General features: G+C 41.3%; 1 protein-coding gene across 1 annotated transcript; it reads right to left on the bottom strand.

Moving 5' to 3' along the window:
- Window positions 1–2149: 2149 nt before the first annotated feature.
- On the bottom strand, window positions 2150–9781 carry TECTB (tectorin beta; the record flags this gene model as incomplete). The annotated part of the gene is made up of 10 exons (XM_079536056.1): window positions 2150–2202; window positions 2678–2710; window positions 3858–3927; window positions 5501–5663; window positions 5817–5900; window positions 5976–6079; window positions 7061–7133; window positions 7221–7363; window positions 7763–7953; window positions 9706–9781. The coding sequence occupies 10 exons, from the start codon at window positions 9779–9781 to the stop codon at window positions 2150–2152; spliced, it is 990 nt and encodes a 329-aa protein (XP_079392182.1).
- Between the last annotated feature and the right edge of the window lie 3970 nt (window positions 9782–13751).

Below are 13751 nucleotides of genomic sequence, written 5' to 3'. Positions count from 1 at the left end.
CATTCAGTGCAGTGCTGTAACCACGGGGAGGTATGTATGCCCAAAGGCTCCATCCCACGGTGGGCAGGGAGAAAGCCTGGGAATTTGGAGGCACACTGCAATCATGCAAGGTTTGTTCCAATGAAAAAGTTATTGCATAATCAGGAAGAAAATTAATCATCCTCTCAAGGGTGCTCAGCTCAAGGGTTTCTGCACAATATAGCCACGACTGGAGGAGGAGAGTGGCTGCTGCAAAGGGCAAGCAAAAGAAACAAGCTTTGGAGAAGTCATGCTGTTAATCTTGTGTGGCGAATGAGAATTTGAAGAGATGAAGCTGCTGGGTAGAAGGTTTTGAAATTTGGGGTGTTATTGGGAAGAGGGAAAAGAGAACAAATGGAGGAGCAGCAGCTGCGGGGTCTCTGATCAAAATATTGAATGATTCACAAGATGTACAATAGCTCTGCTCTGCCTAGTGGCACATTTGTGCCACCAAGACTTGCCTCACAGGAACAATTCTTTGAACCGTCGTTTGAATCGGACAATACTGTCAAGAGAGTGCCCTCTGTTGTACGTAATGACTAAATGCACTCCTTCAGAGCTGACCGTTCGGGCTGGCAGGGTGGATGCTGTCTGCTAGAATCTCAACCTCAACCAGCTTTGTTCTCCATTTTTATGAATACATCTGTATTTTATAAATATATTGAAATTACACCAAGAGGAGCAAATAGAGAACCAGCTATGTATTATCTTTGTAATTATTTCAAAAAGCACAATGAGCTGAAGAAACTTAATATAATTATGTAGGAACTTTCATATTTAGAGTGGTGGTTTCTGTGTAATAAAATGATGCTCACAGAGGGCTGTTCCTCTTCTCAAAAACAGTTCAATCTGTTATGGAACATGGAGTTTGGAATACCAAAGAAAGCAAAAGAACAGCTAACATAGGGACATAGGGATGCTGCTTGAAGATGTTTGTGATCCTTTTGGTTCCCACTTCTGAGGAGGCTATTTTGCAGAAATCCAACATCTCTTTACAGCTTGAAGCCAGTGAGGGGTTGAGGTAGCATCACTGTGTTCACCATGCTTCCAGTTAGAAAGTTCCTTCAGAATTGGAGAGGAGAGAAAATTACTTCTATATGGCAGCTTGGAAAGGGCGTAACTGTAGTAACAGCTGTAGTAATTCTTCTTGCTGTCACCATTAGGATACCAAAAGTTTCATGGAAAATGCCTAGGAATATTTCTTACCTGACATGTTCAGATGTTTTGCTGAGTATTGTTTTAGCAGTTACAGAAAGTAAGATACCTACCATTACTTGCTGGAAAGTTGTTTCATGCCCTGATATGTCCTGCTCTTCAGTAATCATTGTTTCCCTTTCTATTGACTTCTCCTTAGATACAGGAACTAGCACCTGGACCTTGCTATATCTGACACCATCTGTCTCCAAGGATGCATCCTAAAGCTCACTACCTTGTTTTCCAGCCTCAGGCATGCTTACTTCACATCCATACAATGGATGTTCAGAGCTAAGCCTGTCTAGTCACAAGGCTGCCTGGTTCCAAGAGCACCATACCTACTGCAGCATGTGCTGAGCTCTACTTCACCCATCCAATCGATGGTGAGAAACAGGAAAGAAACATCAGGTAATTCCTAGGACTTCTGAACTATTGCTTCATAGAAGGCACTATTTTCTGCCATTGACTGCTAGGTTGGTTTTTTAGCATTGAGGGGCTCTACAGATCAAGGTGAAGTGTTCATGGCCTTGGCAGACCAGGCCTGAAGGGAAGTCTGATACAACACTGAGGCTGATAAGGAATGGGGATGCTGAAGGGAAATTTGGCAGTGAAAAATGCAGAGTTTGAATATCCTTATGTTCTGTGTAGAAACAAATACTATTGGCATCACAGCTCTGTAAGAGGAGGCATCAGTAAAATACATAGCCGTTTTATTTTCCCTAGTTTAAAATGTTTGCATGGATCTGGGAGGGGCACAGCTGCTTTGGGGCTCTCCAATACTAGAGACACAAGGCTCGTGGAATGGTTTATTTATCTGGTGAAACAGTGCACAAGGATTGTTGGTGACTTTAATTTTTCTCTTGTAAAATAAACATCTTTAGTAAAGAAGTGCCAGTCCAGGATTGGGAAATGTTAAGAAACACAGCTAAGCTGAGTTTTATAATAAAATGGCACAAAAGCCAATCGCAAAGAACAGGTGGAAGATAACATCTGCAAAAGAAAAAAAAAAAAAAGACTAAATGTGAGTACTCACCATCAGCTGCCTTTCATGTTTTCTTCCCACCCTTACCAAAATACTACATGCCTTTATGTGGCTCTGTCACTGTACCAGGTTTTGGCAAACAAGCTTTGAAAAGGCTTTCAGACAAGCTCCAATAGAAATGCTTTCCAAGCATCTCTGTTAACCCAGCAAAGCATGTTTGTTCCTTTTTGGGAAGAGTGCGTGGAAAGAAGAGAAATTACTGTTCAGTATCGAAAGTTACTGATACAATTTCATTGTCTAGGTTGAAGGAAGTGCCTACAGGAGGAAAGCAAAGAGAGGTAAGATTTGATCTTCAAATGTTTCCTTCTGTCAAAATTATAAAATTTACCAAATCTTTCTTTGAGCTATGGAGTTTACTTTGACAGAGCCACTCAGGATGCATATTTGGGATTGATATAATCATTGTTGTATTTTGCTGCTTACCTGAGAGCATGTAAAATCTGGATAAACCTTTGTCTGTAAAGTAAAATAAGAGAAAAAGATAACATTTGAATGGCATGTTTTAAATAGGGCAAAGTGCACTAACGTGCTCTATGAAAGCAGATAATTTGGCCATATTTGGAAATTCTGGGTATTTTTTCCTCTTGGTTTTACTCTCCGAAGTTGTAAAAGAATCCTCTCAGTTCTTTAATTTTATAAAATTAGTGGTGTTTGAAGTGGTGCAACCTTCTGGTTGTCAATAATGTCGCTCCATATGTATCTGTAATTTATGTTGCCTAACAGGATGGTGTGGATGTGGTTGTGAAACCAGTATGAAAGGCTTTAGTGAAAGCATGATTTAGGCATAGTTTGTTCCGAGGACTTGTGTCCAAAGCTGTGCGGGATCTGCAGAACCAAACTAGCTTAGGGAGAAATTTCTGCCGCCAGAAGGCAGCAGCTAGAAGTAGATTATTTTGCTTTGTAATGGGAAGGATTGATGGCTGTTCACATTAGGAGTGACAGGCACGTAGGGTTGACCTGCTGGATTTCTGGTTACTGTGAAGAATCCACTGTAAGTGTAAAGAAAGCCTCAGTGCTGCTTTCCTGTTGCTCCTAAGCCTGGCTTCTCTCCCACTCACATGCATCCCATCAGAGATTGTCTGGGCTGTTGCTCAGGTCAAATTTGGGTGACCAGGATTTACGTTGCTAACTTGCTGTGGAAGTGGTTTGGTCACTTATCATTAATGCCAGATGGGTGCATCTACTCACTTTGAAAATGAAGAGAGTTTCAGTGAGTATGTGGGAGCTGCTGAATCACGGCCTGAACCTCTGATTGATCACCTGAGGCAACCAAGGAGTCAGTCATGGGAGCACAGGTGAATTGCCTTCACCTGTGCGGATGGAGCCTGGTTCCACCTCTCCTAGATCTGTTTAAGAGCTAACTCTTAAAGGATCTCTTCTGGAAATCCCTCCTCTGGAGTTTTGCAGCGAGCCCAGGACGTGGGTAAGCATTCTATCTATTCTCATTTTGTTATTGTAACCCATTTAACCAAACTGCCTGGTTTATTTCATAATTATAACATCTCTATATTCTTTATACAACTGAGCCAATCTGTCACAACCCCCAACGTAGAGGTTTGCTGCTTCCCAAAGGGAGCACCACCCCAGGAACCCGGCCACTTACTGCGCACAGAGATCTCCGCCACTAAAACACCTCCGGTTTGTTCCATGCGCTGCTTTCGTTTGTCGCATGTCTAAGGGATCAAAGAGAAAGCCATATATACCCCGCAAAATTAATATACCTATGTGTATGTCCAAATCCAATTCTCATGTTTTCGATCAAGTAAATGAAATCTGTATCAATTTTGCTGGGTGTTTTCTAGGGACAATTTTTTATTTTTCTGTAGTCACTGAGGTTTTTTGGTGCTCAAGAAGAGCTTTTGCTGTGTATTGGATGAGGATTTTGGTGTGCCTGTATAGTGGCTGTCAGTGGGCTGCTCTTCCCATGCAGTTTCGAACAAGCCTCCTGTCAAGGAGAGGAAAGGGGTAGCTGAGCTCCATCTATTTAACCTATGACCTCTGTGAAGACTTCTGTTGTTGTTTATTGGTAATTGTAATTATTCTTCATTGAATATGAAGAGGAAGCACCAAATCCCTTTCATTCAGATCATCATCTATCCAGATCTAACATCTCTTGTTACAGCTGACAAGGTCTTTATCGGAGTACTGTGTGATGTTTTCTTTTCACCCTGATATGTGACTGGATAAGAAGTTTAAAAAAGCCTTTAAAAACAAAGAACAAAATCTAATCCTGTATTTTTCTTTCTTTTGCCTTTGAAACTTGAAATTTCTAATAATGTATTTTTGTCAGACCTGTAGCTTCTGCACAAGCCAGTGCCCCCCGTTTAGTGCTGGTACTGGGTAATAGGCTGCTATCTTATAGTGGCACCAGTAGTGAGGAGGGGTTTAGAAAGAAGAATTGTTATGAACAATTGAACAGTTATGAACAACTATGTTTTCTCTTCTTCAGCAAAAAAAATCTTTGTTGCTGATACAGCTGTCTGTGGGCCAAGGAGTATTTGGGGCTTTCATTTCAGATGAAATAAAATTCAACTTCACTTTATGGCAATGACATAATCATGGGCTAAGAGAAGGAATAATGAAGCCCTGACTTCCTGAAGGAGGTAGAAAAGTCTTTAAAGAAAGATAGCTTAGTAACCCTTGCATCAGTTGGTGTGATTGGTATATGATCCTAATGCAAAATAGCATGCCTGCATAGCATCTTCCCTCTCATTCTCACCTAAGGCTGCAGAAACCTGCTCTATGATCCCAATGTTCCTGCTCCAATGACCGCTTATGTATTTCCTGCAGAGGAAGACAGCTCCAATAATAGTAACTTACTGTGGGTAGCAGAGATGAACTTTCTCTAGGAAGAAGGTCTGGGAGGTTTTATTTGAGCAGAGGCAAGCTTTGAACTAGGTTGCCCTCAGCACTGAAATATATGGTGCAGTGGCAAGTGTTCTACTTTCTCATATTTTTTTAGGCTTTTGTTTAGCTATAGCTGTCTGCCAAACAGGAGCAGTGGTCTGCAATGTTGACAAAAACTGAGGTTTTAAAATGACTGCATTATTTCTCAATACCTCCAAACAAATTGCTCAATGCTGCACGCAGTGCCCATGGCATGATAGGGATCAGGGTGCACAGCCCACCACTCGGGTTAATGCATAGTAGTGGCTCTATCTAATGCCTGCTCCTCACCTGGCGTGCCCCCGGATCACCCTCTGTCTGAAATTAGCTCTGTGTGTTTCCCTTGGAGGGAGGCCTTACCACTGGGCAGGAGAACTTCTCGCTGTCGCACACATGAGTCTCGCAGTGCAGCCAGACCTTGGACAGCTTGGGGATGTTTTGGAAGCGGAAAGCGTTAAACTGAAACGTCGCACGGTTTGTTTTCCCATTCTCGTGGACGATAATGGAGAAGTCCGAGGCACACCTGTATTGTATATGGAGAAATGTCAGATCTTGACTTGTGAATTGTGTCCTGAGGTCACGGTCTGGTGAAGGCATTTCCCCAGCTTTGGGCCACTTCCTACTTTTGTGTGCTTGGGAAACACTAGGGCAGTTCCCCAGGCCCACCAGCACCTACCCCTTGGTGATCAGAGGCCAGTGCACCTGGTAGAAGTACTCTGAGGAGGGTGTTGCCCAGCAGTTGTTGAGAACAACTTTGAACCTGGGGAGGCAAAAGCATCAAATCAGCGCACAGCATCCCGATTACCAATTTATTGTCATCCCTTTCTTCACATACCTGTCACTTAAGCCCTTAGCTTCCACGCCAGCAAATATGTCAGAACCAATTTCTGATGTTTCAACGACAAAAGGGGCTTCTTTTATACTTGAAAACTTGGCATTCTTTGGGGGGGAAAAAAAAAAAAAGAGAAAAAAGCATTATACATTACAAGCACCATGCAAAACAGGCATATGGCAACTTCAAACAGGTCTAGAGAGGTGGGCTCCAGAAGCCTGGGTACTTACCACCTGCGAGCTCCAAAATCTGTGTTTAGTAGTAGGACTATTGCAATTTTGGTGATGCTTGGCTCGTAATAGCAATAAGTGGCAGAATTTGCTGCTGATTGGCATGTGCAGAATGAGAGCATGAGTGGGAAGTGGGCCTGAGGCTGCTGCCCTTGTGAACCAGAGTTACTGGGAGAAGTGGGTAGGAGTGGGGCACTGAAGATGACTGTATGGAGTGGGAATGGGGCTGGTCACATTGAGGGTGTCTAAATGAAGTAGCTGTGCTTTTTCTATCTGCTTTGGTGCTTTAGAGTGTGCTTTGATGGGAAAAGATCAGGAGCAGCATGAAGTAGCTGTGGGGAGGAGAGGAATGCTTCAAAAGATCAGCCTGATATCCAGGGACAGAAGCTGGAAGCAAAATTCCAGCAGGATCTCTGGGGAACATGAAATGTCTGCCAGATGAGAGGACAAGGAAGCAGACTGCAAGGGACATGCAGAGCTTTTCTAGTCTTACAGAGACAATGTCATAGTGTCTGTGTCTGTAGGTGCATGGTGCTGCTCTTTGAGTGAGGCTACCAACAAGTTTTGCTTTTTTCTTTATAAAACTTGTCAGCATGTTAGAAATGTACCAGTCAGAAGAAAAAAGCTGCCACATGTGGAGGAATTGGACGAACAGTTGGCATGTGTCTTCTCTGTTCGGTTTAAGTCACATCCCTGTTAATCACTGGAAACAAAGACCTGTACAAACCACGCTGTAATGATCTGCTGTGGGCTGGTAATGTGCTCCGTGACATGCAGAAGTCAGGAGCAGCAGCCCTTTTTTCTTGCTGAAGTTTGTGGTAAGTGAAGGCAAAAAGCTGAGTGACAAAGAACACTTACAGAGTAGAAGTTGAGGGATAACTGACTTTCAAATGAGCCAGAGCTCCCATTCTTCACATGGACGGTGGCCACCCTAGGGATGTAAAAACCACATGGCTCTGTATGAGTGAAACGTGGGGTTTAAAAAAGGAGTGAGCCTCACTGCCAGACCAAAGCTTACCTTTGGTCAAAGGCAGCCTGGTTCACCAAGTAGTTGGCATTGTACGTGCAGGTGAATGAGTAATTCACAGGCTGGCTCTTCACGATCACTGTGGAGTCATTGGAAACGATGGAGTTGTAGAAGTGATAAACAGGGTTCTTAAACTGTAGGTGGGAAAACAGAAACATGTATGCAACAGTGACCATTTGAGGCACCAGGCGACCTGGCATGTTGAAATATGAGGATTCAACCTTGTGACAAAACAGCATTCCTAAAGAAACATGGTTTTGTAGCTTTTCATACTCTGTGTATGTATACAAGTGGGTGACAAGCACACAGGCTAATAGCACTAAACCTGTGTGCATTTTGCCAGTAGATGCAGAGCGTGACTATTTAATTCCTTCTTCTTCTATATCTACAAGGAGACCCTACCCAAATTGCCCTCTCTTCATCAGTACTTAAAGCCCACTGGAACCAAAAGGACTCTTTCAAGTGAATCCAGCCAATTCCTGAACCCTGCTCAGGCTGAGCTTTGGTCAGAAACATTGGTCTGAAAGTCTTACCTCTGACTGCGTCCCACAGTATGATTTATTTTTAGGTGACAGGTCTGGAATTGTGAATTGGTAATATCCTGAATCATGGATCCCATTGTAACAAATGCCTCCAAGTGCCAGCTGATTGACCTCCCATCCATAAGGACACTCCGGAATTTTTGTAATGATGGTTCTAGGATAGCAGTATACCAGAATTACATCTGAAAGGAAAACAGTATGCCTAGAGTGACATTCAGGAGTGCCTTTCTTTCAAAAAGACAAGTCTGCACATCTGCTTTCCATGGGGATTTAAATCCTGTGGGTTGGAACATCTGCTGGAAGGTCTCCTAATGTAAGCAGCAGGGGAATGGGAACAGTGTGTGCTATGCAGAACTGACCTCAAGGTTGTTAAATTCAGTCCTCCCTGAATGAGTTTTGTCCTTGCTTTCTAATCAACACAGAACTTCATGCACGTTTTTTAGCTTTCTGGAGCAGCTGATTAAGGAACAAAGACACTGAGGTGAAGAACTGCTGCACTGAAATGTCATGTTGGATTACAGAGCTGCAGAGCTGGCTGCTGTTGGTGGAATGACACTGGCACTGTAAAGATAATATCAGCAAAGTTGTTTGTCAAGCTGCAATAGATTTGCATTTTTTTGTAGCAGTGTTTGATCTAGAGGGGCCAGTGCACACAAGTTTAACAATTTCCATGTTAGAAGGTAAGAACTGAGAAGCTTAGCCCTGTTAACAGTGATAGCTAATAGCACTGCAGTTTGTTTCCTTGAGTGGTTACTGCTATAGCAATAACAAATATTGAACTTTGTAACTGAGACTAATTGCTTTGTCATGTCAGAAGATTTGAGCCTTTTTCGAAGAGAATCAGGCAGCGTGAATTTGAGGATGTGATGTGAATTCAAACAGAAATACTGTCTAAACACTAGTGAACTGAAAATTGGGAAAGAATGCCAATTACCGCCTTAAAAAACACTCTGCCCAGAACTGCTTGTCTATTTTAAAACTTCCAACACTCTCATCTTTATGATAAAAGCCTGACTCTTCAGCCTTCCTGTGCTTGCAGGAGTTTGGGGAATACACAGGAGTTGGGGAATTTATGTGCGGAAAATCATGTAGGGACCTTGCTAGGTTACTTCTTTCAAATCAACAAATGCAGACTTGTTCTGCTTGTGTTGGTGGTCAGAGATGGTGACTTCACAACTGTGGAAGGTCCTTAGCTCTGAGAAACTCCTTGTGCAAGAGAGGGCACTGAAATTGGTAGAGAGAGGGCCAAATACTTAAAATATACCATGAAGTTACTGGCAGTAGCATACGCTGGTCTATTATTATATACAAAAATGCCACACATTCAGTGCAAAGACTCTCTATTGAGGCATATTCCAACACTTTCTTAAAGTATGTTTCTTAATTTTAGTGAATTCTACATTGAAGTTTTGTCTGGCACCAGATCATTTGAGCATCTAGGCAGAAATCAGAGTGTAATTAGGGTCTCGGCTTCAATGATGATCATTATGTTTTTAAATATAGCAGTGGTGTTCAGAAGCTCAGCCCAGCTCGCTCACTCAGCACCAGTCATCAGACTGCAGTCAGGAGGGCTAAAACCCAGCTCAGGCAGCAGAGGTCAGCAGCACTAACTGTGGCTATTTTGGCCAATTTTTAATTGCTGCTCTTTTATTTGCCATCTTACATCTGAATTCTATTCATGCTTAACTTTATTGCACTGTGGTTATTGCAGAGTTAAGCATCCTAACTCTATAGGGAGGTAGGACCTTAGCAGTGCATGCTTTACTATGCTAGCTAGAAATAAATCGATAAAAGAAATATGAGGGTTAACTCTCCAGAACCTACAGTTTAACTCTAAAGGAAAAAAAAAGAAAAAACAACCAGCTTTAAATGGAAAACAACACTTTGGCAGATAAAATACAAGAAAAGAGCTTGGGAGACTTGAGTAATTCTACCTGCTTTGTTTGGAGTGCAGGGCCCCGCAAAAGCTTGAGCCAAGATGACCATCAGATAAGTAGTAACAGCCACCATTTCTTGCAATGACCTGAGGACACAGGGAAAAAAGATGAATTTGTCTTTTCAACTGGAAGACATGAAACTGTTAAACTGGCTACTATCTAAACTTGTCAGTCTTGCAGAGAGAAATAAATAAGATTGCTGATATTGTCAGCCAATTTCATTGCATCAAAAAGACATGAATTTCCAAGACACTCTTATCGATGGATCACTACTAGACAGTTCTACTATTTCAGTTTAGAGTTGATTTAAAGTTACTCTAGGATATTTTTGTTCTTTTAAAGAATCTAAACCTGAAACGTTAGTATAACTAAAGGAAACTGAAACAATGGGAGCTGGAAAAAGAGACAATAAAAATTACTAGAAGAAATACTATGCAACTAACATACATACTGTGCTGAATAATGTAATGCAAAAATTATTCTGTGTTGGTGTCTATCCTGATGTATACAATCTTAACTTCTTGTTAACTTTTTTAATTGTTACAATTTCTGTTCCGAAAACTGTAAGTTTAGCCGTAATTATCCTGTGTGGCTGTTGTTTCCATCTCCACTGCAGGCCTCAGCCCTGCCAGCTGGTTCCTGAGAGCAGAAACATGCTTCAGCACGGAGCACCCCACAGGGCTGGGGCTGGGACTGCTGTGCTCCTATTTTTGCCCTTAGAGACACTCTCCAGCATCTGCCCTCATATCTGCATTACTGAGCACAGTGTCAGAATTAAGCAGTATATTTTAGGTAAAGAAGAAAGTCCTGCCCATTAAGTATTCCCACGAAAAGAAATCAATTTCAGCATTTTCACTCATCCTCTTTCTAAATACATTTATAAAAAGCACACGCACGACATTTCAGAGGTAACCCCTTCTAATTATAATCCTATGCATTCTGCTGTAAATGAAGTACAATACCTACAAGAGAGGAGGGGATTAAGTATTTCAGATTTTCATTGCGGTCTTATTCCAGTAGCTGCTTTGCCGGCTCTTCCCAAGATGTCCTCTTTCAAATGAACCCAGCTGGTGTTATCTCCGCTTTATATAAGCAATCTTGTAAAAGGAGCCCATCTCTGGTTAAATCTCAGCCCGCCAGTATTGTCCACTGTGGGAGGAAAAAAAAAGTTATAGAAAAGCAATTCCCTTCCCTTAGATGGGACTGTGTTGCTGCTATTTGAGTTCTTTAGTCTGTGGTGTTTGTTTTTAGCAGATCTTGGAAATAACAGAAACCTGCTGAAGGTGTATGACTGACATAATTTCTCTCTTTTCCAAGTTTCTTATGAAAATGTAGAATTTCTGCAGTGACAAAATCACAGCTGCCTTAGAGAACTCAGTGAAAAGATCTTTATAGGAGTTAGATGTTTGTCTTAAAGTGAGTTATTGACAAGGTCAATGTTTTGTGCCATGAGGATGGACAGAAGTAATTTCAGCATCATATACCACCGTTGGAATTATCTCATACTTATTTTTCCTAAAAGCTCACAGCTGAGTCTAGGTGAGATCTTTCTTATTTCCATTGTACTATATAGTTACACCACACCATGCTAAGTGTATTTAGGACTGTAAAACATATGCTAAATATCACATTATGTAAGTGTATATTTATCACACTTCTATATTAAACATCACATCATTTTACAGCGTAAAATTCACCGCTGTACAGAGCATTCAAACGAGTTTGCCTTCACTATGACGCATGCAGTGTGTTTGCCACATGACAGTCATAGTAGATTTTTCATGTGACCCATAGCATCCTGTTTGTGGTGACAGACCTAGGAAAAGGACTTGAGTGTGATGCTGCTGTTTTGCAGAACTAAAGAAAAATGACAAGTCGTAAAAATGACAAGTGATGGATCCAGTCCTGTGGCTCCTCTGAGCTGAGTTTAGTGGCCCCTTCTGTGAAGTTTTCCATTTGGGAAGAGTTTAATTCTGCCTCATTTCTGGCAGAATTTAATGTGAGTCTTCCTCCAAGTGGCTTTTGGGTTTAGGGGGGTCATGCAGTAGAAAGGTTTTTGCAGGAAGGAGTGGAACAGAAGAGCACAGCAGCTCTGATCTTAAACTGAAATATTGAACTATGCAGGTTCAGCTCTCCTGTGGGTGCTCCATATAGAGAAGAACCAGTGAGATGTACGGGCCCACCTCCACGAGAGCATTCGCTGCCCTAAATCCAGACCATGAGGAGTCTTAGCTAATGCCATGGAGCTTGCAACAAGGCTATAGATACAGTGCATTTTGTAAGGGATGCTAATTCTTGCCCAGCAATGATGGTGTGAAGGTGAATCTATAAAGATGTGAAAATATTAATATATAATTGGAGTGACTTCTAATTCTGGCAAACTTATTCAAAGCCCTAAAGAAAGTTTAAAAAGCCAGTAATAGTCTGTGTTTTGTTTCAGATAATGAACTTGAACACGGATCTGAAGCATCAGAAGGATTGCATCTTGTTAAATAGGCTGCTCCCTCTGTTCTTGTGGGTCAGGTTCCACAAGCCATCACATACCGGTTTAATGAGATTACTTAAAGAGGTACAAACAGATAAACACTCTTGGTTAGAGTTTGTTTTTATTTTAATTGAATTAAAGAATAATCCACTGAACAAGAACAGAAGCTCATAAATTGTTTGATTTGCTCTAGCTAGGGATTATCCTTATTAGGAATTCTAAAATAAGGAAAATTTAACTCAATGTATCTGTTTTATAGTCTCACCCCCAATCTTTCTGCAGGCACCGAAGCCCAAATTCGATTTCTAACTCCCAGCTATGGCTGAATATAGACAGTGTAAGTGTTCATTTATTTTTTGTGTGTGCATGTGCGTGTGTACCTGTGCATTTGGATTAAAACTAGGAACTGGGAGCTGGTAAGGCATTTTGAACCACTCTGCTAGCAAGCCTTCACAGACCAGGAACAAGGCAAAGGTTTACTTGCAACTTTGTACATGAAAAAGGCCTCATGTGCAAACTGATTCTTCAAGCTCAGGAGATCAGCTTCAGCCTTGGGGTTGGATTGGATTTTGTGGGTCTTGCAGGACTAATTTGGAGCATGAAATATTTGGCTAAACTTGATGATGATTAGTGTAAATATTTTGCTAAAAACGATGCAACTTCACCACAATACTAATAGCTGAAATACAGATTGTCTTTGTTATTTTATTATTTTAATCAAATGATGCAATTAAATAATCACTGATGTAATGCTACAGGTTTCAGTGGAATTATTTCAAGCTAGATCTAATCTTGTAACTTTTGAAAGAAAACAAATCTCTCATTATCTTCTCACAGAAAAGCAATCTCCGTGTACATAATACTCCTTTTAGGTGAAAGGTAGAAAACAGACTAAAATCTATGAAACGAATTTGGCAAAAGTGCCATCTGGTCTACAGCAATTTACATTTGCATGAGAAAAAAGCACAAAATGTACCTAAACTGAACAGCATTGGATACCTGCTCTGATCAAAGGTGATGGCTTGGGGAAGGGTTAGGTTTCTTTCAGTAATTGAATCACAGAGAAAGGAAAGCCATTAAATTTGCAAAGGAGGCCATTGAGGTTTGTTGCATTTCCCTGACTCTTTCCAAGCCCATTGAATAATCTCAGCAATCTAAGTATCTCTAAAGATTTTGTCAAAGAGCAAATGAAGGCCTTATTGTGAATTCTGCCTACAAGGGCAGCTTGTCTCTTTAGTTTTGTTCCTCTGGTTGTGATTGAAAGCTGTGCGAATATCTACTGTCTGGTTCTTACATGGAGAAATTGAGGTTTTGCTCTTAGAATCTGCAAACTTATTGTGACATTCAGTTTTTATTGTTTTGGAAAAGACAGTGAACTTGAAGAACTTAGTTTTATGGAAGGACTTCATAGGGTAATGAGAAGCAGTGGAGGTGTTTCACTGACTTTAGGAGTGAAACCTGATGACTAGAAGTTGCCATGTGCTGTAAAAGTGCCATAGTGTTTCCAATCATGCACCAAAACCTGGCATTCTTAGTTGCATCTGATATAAGGGGTGCC

This window comes from Tetrao urogallus, assembly GCF_951394365.1.
Source record: "Tetrao urogallus genome assembly, chromosome: 5".
NCBI lineage: Eukaryota > Metazoa > Chordata > Aves > Galliformes > Phasianidae > Tetrao > Tetrao urogallus.
Note: the sequence above shows the minus strand (reverse complement) of the source record. Positions and strands in the feature narration are given on the sequence as shown.